This window comes from Pelodiscus sinensis, chromosome 1 (genome assembly GCF_052426305.1).
Source record: "Pelodiscus sinensis isolate ZL-2025 chromosome 1, ASM5242630v1, whole genome shotgun sequence".
Lineage (NCBI taxonomy): Eukaryota > Metazoa > Chordata > Testudines > Trionychidae > Pelodiscus > Pelodiscus sinensis.
The window spans coordinates 353,059,049-353,066,260 of record NC_143052.1 but is presented as its reverse complement, the minus strand read 5'-3'; the positions used below and the strand labels follow the sequence as shown (position 1 = coordinate 353,066,260).

The 7,212-nt window shown below is 46.2% G+C and overlaps 1 protein-coding gene across 1 annotated transcript; it reads right to left on the bottom strand.

Annotated features, from left to right (window-relative positions):
- Positions 1-3,958: 3,958 nt before the first annotated feature.
- Positions 3,959-4,995, bottom strand: LOC102450103 (olfactory receptor 52M1-like). Its single transcript, XM_006130081.4, has one exon. It carries the CDS (start codon positions 4,904-4,906, stop codon positions 3,959-3,961), a length of 948 nt encoding a protein of 315 aa, XP_006130143.3. The 5' UTR covers positions 4,907-4,995.
- Between the last annotated feature and the right edge of the window lie 2,217 nt (positions 4,996-7,212).

The following is a 7,212-nucleotide window of genomic DNA, read 5'->3' as shown; positions in this document are numbered from 1 at the left end:
AGTTTCCCCATCTGCACAGCTGACAGCTCCCACCTCCTCATGCACTGAAGCTTTTAGTCTCCCCATGAGTCCTCATCCACCAGCTATACCACTCCCACTGCCTCCTCTCTCCTTCACTGCCCCTTTCCAGCCACATCCTGCTCATATCCTTGGCCTCATTCACTCTCCATACACTCCACCTGCCTCCCATTTTACCCTCCAGCCACCCTCCTCCCAGCTGGCTGGTCTAGGCAGCCCCTGGAAAAATGTATGAACAAGTGTTTCTGTGTAGACAAGTGTGCACATGCCTCAGAGGTGAATGTTAGCCAAGAAGCCAGCCAGTTGGGGCACTCCACCGCCGTGGGTAGGGCGGTGTGCTCCTAGCCTGGCTCCCAGGACGTTCTGCAGGCTGCTGTGCTAAACAGAAGGCAGGTGAAAGAGGCTGGCTTGGAGTACGCCCCTCTCCGCCCAGGACTGCCTCAGCCCTGAGCCCTCCACCATGGGCATAGGGCAGGAAGGGGCTGCAGCCACACCTGCCAGGTTGCTACTGTTCTCCTGAACCCCTCACATCCCCCAGCCATGACTCCTGCACCACCACACCCTCCTGCCCTGAGCCCCCCTCCACCCTCCATGTAAACATCTTATGGGTGCTATCGTATCAGACCCTCCCATCCCCTTGGCCTGAGCCCTCCACCAGGATTGGGTGCAGCTCTACAATACCTGTAAGAAACTTAAGTTACTTGCACTCCTAGGCCGTGCATGGTGGGTATGTGCGTAAGAGGCTGCGTGTCGGTATAGAGAGGTGAATGTATTGACATATGTGTACATATAAATATCTGTGTATATAACATTTGCAGCTTAACCACTTAACTTTGTGCATAAAACAACTGGGCTACGTCTAGACTACATCCCTTTTTCGTAAAAGGGATGTAAATTAGACATATCGCAATTGCTAATGAAGCAGGGATTTAAATCTCCCCCGCTTCATTAGCATAGAAATGGCTGCTGTTTTTCTCGGCACAGAGCTTTGCCGGAATAACGCGCCAGTCTAGACGTGGATCTTGCGGAAAATAAAGCCTTTTCTGAAAAATCCCTTATCCCTTATTTCAAAGAGGGATAAGGGATCTTTCAGAAAAGACATTGCATGACAATGAGGTGGGGATTTAAATATCCTGTGCCTAATTTGCATGAAAATGGCCACCACATTTTGCCAACTCAGCACTTTGTTGGCAAAAAGAGGCAGTCTAGAGGGGGATCTGTGGAGAAAGAAAGCCTTTTTTGACAGATCCCTTATGCCTCCTGCAAGGAGGTTTACAGGATCTGTCGAAAAAGTCTTTCTTTCTCGACAGATCCCCCTCTAGGCAGCCGCTTTTTGCAGACAAAGTGCTGAGCTGGCAAAATGCGGCAGCCAGTTTTATGCAAATTAAGCACGAGATATTTAAATCCCCGCTTTATTTAATGTCGACCTGCCTAATCTGCATCCCTCTGCCGGCAGAGGGATGCAGTCTAGAAATACCCCTGATGACTTCAGATAGGTGTGTATTTATTTCCCAACAAGTATTTAAAAGAGAAGGGACTTTTAATGTAAATGTATTATTGTGTAAAAAGTGAATGTTGTTGTGTAGTAATTGCCAAGGAGTCACTGTATTGTATATTCCTTTTTACCATTGTCTAAATACACTATCCACTCGTTGTGGGCACTTTCTTTTTACGTGGATGTCCACCGCCTTTGGAGCCCTGATCTTAGCTTGGGTCTCTAGGCACTAATTTTACAATTGCAATAAATAGTACAGAAGTGTGTCAGTACATGCTAGACGTGCACCCCTGAATCCACATGTGTGTTTGCATGTAGGTGGAAGAGTCGGTTTCTTCCGATTTAATTACACAGGTATCTGGACAGAGGCATCTCTGTGGTTGTGCTCTGTGGATTTGTATTTGGGCTTCGGGAGTGGGCCTTTCATAGACCCATTGCAGCTGGGATGATGTGTGATCATAATTCCACATATAAAATGACAATGGCTTTAGTGAATAAAACACATGGAGCTGGCTGCGAGCCAAACGCCATGTCCCTGAGAAGTTTCAGTGCAGCTCCCACAGACTACCCAGTTCCTTCATTCACAACCCTCCTGGAGCGTCTTCTTGGGCGCACTCTGTTTTCCAGGTTCTCTTTTAGGGGGCACATGATCATTAATGCAAACAGGCCCAGGCCTTGCAACGGGTATGTGACCCAGGGCCAGATTGGAGGAAGCGACTTGCTGGAATTTCCAACACAGGAGATATTTGGATGGACATCTATCAGGGATGATCTAAACTGTGCTTGGTCCTGTCTTGAGGGCAGGGGACTGAACTCGAAGACCTTTTGAGGTCCCTTCCAGTTCTAGGATTCTAGGATTCTGTGATTACGGAAAGTTTGAGCCACAAGGCTCTTGTGTCCAGTTGCAGCCTGGATAGCCATGATGTTGCCTATTTTGACATGAGACTATAATCTACGCACTGATTCTGATAGAACTTTATGCAGTTCTGAAGCCAACCATCTCTCTGGGAAAATTACATAAGGATTGTATTCATGCCCGTGTGTTTAATATTATTTCTCCAATATACTCAGTCTCTCCTTGGAAAGCATAATCCCAAAGGTCCATATCAAATGAAGTGCTTTATATAGCAGATATCACTCAAACAAGAGACCTTGGAGTCATTGTGGATAGCTCTTTGCAAAACTTCCCTAATAATTTCTGTTAAAGTTTCTGAACATTTTCCTACTCCAATATGCCTTTTTTATATGTAGGACTGCCAGATCTTCATGACGTTCACAAAATATGGACATGCCATCAGTTTATGTAGAGGCAATGTAATATTTTCTGTGATTTTCTGTCCCGTTCCTAGTGATTCCCAACATTCTGTTTGCTTTTTTTTTTTTTTTTTTTTGCTGCACATTGAGAGGTGAGGAATGGCTTTGGTTTGAGGAAGGACTAATTATATTAGAACTCCAGCTTGAAAAGAGAAAGGACTAAGAGGAAGCTATCATATATTGAATTGTGTGCGAAAATTGAATGAGGACAGGGTATGCTTTTCTTCACATAATACAATAACCAGGTGTCATCCAATCAAAATAAAAAAGGCAAAAAATGTAAAACACACAAAGGGAAGTATTTCATTAGAGTTAACCTGTGGGACTACTTCCCACAGGACACAGTGATGGCCAAGATCAGTGGCTATTAGTGAGAACAGACCAGGATACTGTCCCTAGCTTATTTTTAACAGAAGCTAGAAGTGGATGACAGGGCATGAATCATTTATTCATTGCTCCTCCAGGGCACTTGGCATTGGCCATTGTTGGAAGGCAGCACACTGAGGCCAGACAGACCAGCGATCTTACCCAGGATGGCCAGTCTCATGTTCTTATATAAAACCCACTTGTATCTGCCCCTGCCATGTCCCACCATACCCCACACTCCTCCCATGGCTGAGATGGAACCCAGTTGTAATAACACAGTAATGATAGAAGGAAGTTGGGCAGAAGAAGAAGAGCAGGGACTTCTTTGTGGAAGAAATGTGACAGAGGGTGTGGCCTTCGAGGTTCAGTTCCAGGCAATAAGAAACGTGGTAACTCGTTAGAAAAAATTCCTAACTGTCAGGGTGGTCAAATATTGGAATAAATTGCCAAGGGAGGTGGTGGAATCTCCCTCTCTGGAGATATTTAAGAACAGGTTAGATAGACATCTGTCAGGGATGGTGTAGATGGAGCTTGGTCCTGCCTTGAGGGCGGGGGGCTGGACTCGATGACCTCTTGAGGTCCCTTCCAGTACTATGATTCTATGATTCTATGATACTATGATTCTAACCAGTTGTACATAGTCAGGAAAGGCTCTAATGTCTGTCTGACTGTCCCAGTCAGTAATTCTCAGAAGAGGGTCAGCCACATGTCACCTGTGAGCTCTGCGTGGATTTTGGTCTGAGAGTGAAGGCACCAAGAGAAAACTTAGATCCTTTTATGAGTAAACAGCCTGAGCAGCCTGTCCCGGATTTGCTTGGTCCTCACCCCATAGATGAGGGGGTGTACCATAGGGGGAACCAGAACATGCATGTTTGCAATGAGAATGAGGACATGCTGGGGTACGTTGTGATACAACCGGCGCATGATGGAGGATAAGATGTCTGGGACATAAAAGGCTAAGAGGGCACAGAGGTGGGAGCTGCAGGTCCCAAAGGTCTTAGGCCAGGTATCCTTTGAGTGGTGGCTGAAGAGGGCTTGGAGGATCTTGCTATAGGACACTGCAATGAAGCACAGGTCCAGACCTGTCACAAAAAATAGCACAAAGAGGCTGTAGGAACTACTGATGCGGATGTCAGCACAGGCCAGTGTCACCACAGAGATGTGCCTACAGTACGAGTGGGCGATGATGTTGGTTCTACAATATGCCCAGCGCCTCGCCAGGAGGGGGTAGGGCAGTATGAGCATGGCACCGCGCAGCAGCACGGCCAGGCCGATCTTGGCCACCACACGGTTGGTCATCATGATGGAGTGTCTCAGGGGGTGGCAGATGGCCACGTAACGATCTAACGCCATGGCCATGAAGATCCCAGACTCCACCACTGTGAAGCAGTGAAGGAAAAACATCTGGGTGAGACAAGCACTAAAACCAATCTCTTGAGAATTGAACCAGAAGATGCTCAGCGTTTTAGGCAGGGTGGACGTGGACAGGACCAGGTCGGTGGCAGCCAGCATGCAGAGGAAATAGTACATGGGCTGATGGAGGCTCGGCTCCTTCTTCACAATGAAGAGGATGGTGAAGTTCCCCAAGAGGGCTATGATGTACATGGAGCAGAAGGGGATGGAGATCCAGACATGGGCTGTCTCCAGGCCAGGAATGCCCAGCAGGATGAAGGTGGAGGGGTTGGTGAAGTTGGCTGTGTTGGAATCTGACATGGAGTCAAGGAGAAGATGTCCAACCCAGAGGCAGAATTTATGGCACCGAATGTTCTTATGTGCCCAGGTTCTGTGTTGATGGTTCCTGTGTAAGCACCTGAATGGAGAGACAATGTAAATGAGAGATAATATACCCACTAATGAAGGTTATTCTAATGGGTGAAACAGGTTGGTCACTCTTTATATGCAGGACAAATAACTAGCAAGCAACACAAAGGATGTTCTTAATAGTGATAAGAAATGTTAAAGAGATCAGGGGAAATCAATGCTTGGCAGAGCTACAATTGTGGTTATTAAGTGTGCAATGTGTAGGAGAAAGAAAGAGCCGGACACATGGGCCCAGTACTTGAACCAAGTCAAGAATGGTTATGCTATGAGTCACATACAGGCCGTGTCAAATCAGATATTTGCCTGCAAGTTAGTGTCTCTTGGTAGTAGAACATCTAACACTGCTAAAAACACATGGAATATGTAAATAGATTCCACCAGGACAGGACAGGGGAACCCAGTTGAGTACATGGTAAAATAGTTTGAAACAACAGGAGTGAAAGCTTAACCACAGGTGGTGAATAGGAATTCTTTGGAGGAACGTACGGGGGGAGAGGGAGTTCCAAACGTGTCATTAATGCACGTACATTGTGTATCATGGATTGTCTCCATCAGTGCTTTTTTTGTGATGGCATCTCCAGACGCAGTAGTGGCACCTCCAGTGAGAGGTTACCTGGAAAGAATGGAATGTACCGGCATCTCTGTATGCAAATGTCCAACAGTCGGTATCTTAAAGGGGCTACGTGTCTTAAAAGGGCCCAACAACTTTTTTTTTTTTTGCTCAACAACTTTTCCCCTGGAGTACCAGCACTTATTTTTTTACAAAAAAAACCCCAAACAAACAAACACTGGTCCTCCATCTATTAAGGTTAGGATACCTCACTGAACTCTGTGTCCAGCCTAGGGGGCGATAGTGAAACCCATACTATTGATTGAGCCAACTCCATTGTCCCGGGTACAAATACATAGTGGCTCAGAGGCCATCTGGCTACCGACGACTATGAATGTACTTTGTTCGGCAATAAACCTGCCTCGGATTCCTTTAGATCTTATCTGAGTCTGTGGTCTTTGGGGGTTCTCGTAAAGTCTGTTAGGCTAGATACCTGTGCAGGACGGCCATATTATATTGAGGGAGTCTATGAAAACGCACGCAGCCAAACGTTTATCATCACTAGCAGGGCAGGAGACCTCTCAGGACACCACACCAGTGAATCCTGAATTCACTGTCTCGCTGTCCTGAACTACTGCACTATGAAGAAAAGAAATCCTAGAAAAGTTTTACACCAGTTCTGAGAGTGAGAAAGGAAACTTTGTTCTTGTTGCTAACAATGGGTTCAATACATTATTTTGTTTTGCATTTGGAAAGAAGCAGTGTGGAGCATTCGTATCGCACCTGTTTTCCCCTGCCTCTTCCAGCACCATTGCCCCTCCCAGACCCCACGCCCCACCATAGCCTGCTCCTGCACCCTACTTTCGCCAAGACCCTGCACTCACAGCATGCTCCTGCACACTGACTCCAGTGCAGACGCTACACACCCATCTCCTTTCTCCTCCTGTACCCTACCTTCCTCTTAGATCCTGCACACCTATCTCCCTCCTGCACCCTACCTCCAGCCCAGACCCTGCACCCACAGTTCACTCCAGCACTCTACTTCTCACATGTCATGCATGTGACGATTCACCCCCCCCATGCTTTATGAAACTGACTTATGAATACCAATATGCATAACCTGACGAGGCTTTGGACAAAACATCTCATGTAACCTATCAGTTTTAATGCCTCCGTCTGCTGGGTCTGTATATCTTATTTTGGTGCATGTATAACTCTTCTATATAAAGATAGAAATATGGAATATTTAAGGTTGTAATGTGCACATGAAAGCCATCAAGGGTGTTTCCCTCTGGCTACATGTACACTACAAGGGACTCATTTGCATATTTTCTGCCAATCCGTTTTTGCGCTGGGGTTTTTGCACAAAAACAAGCAGTATGGCAGTTTTCTTTTTGCACAAAACCCCCTTTTTCTGCAAGATCCTTATGCCCCCAAAAAGGAGGTATACCGAACTTGCGGAAAAACAGGTTTTTGAATGGTTTAATCACAACAAATCCTGCATTTTGTAAGGGAAGTGGATGACCTGGTTCTTGCTGTCCTTTCTAAACCTGGGAATCCCCATTTCTAGGATACAAAATTCTATCATAGACCAATCCTTTGTCAAACAAAAGTTATGGAACTCAATACAGGGATACCTTACCTTCGA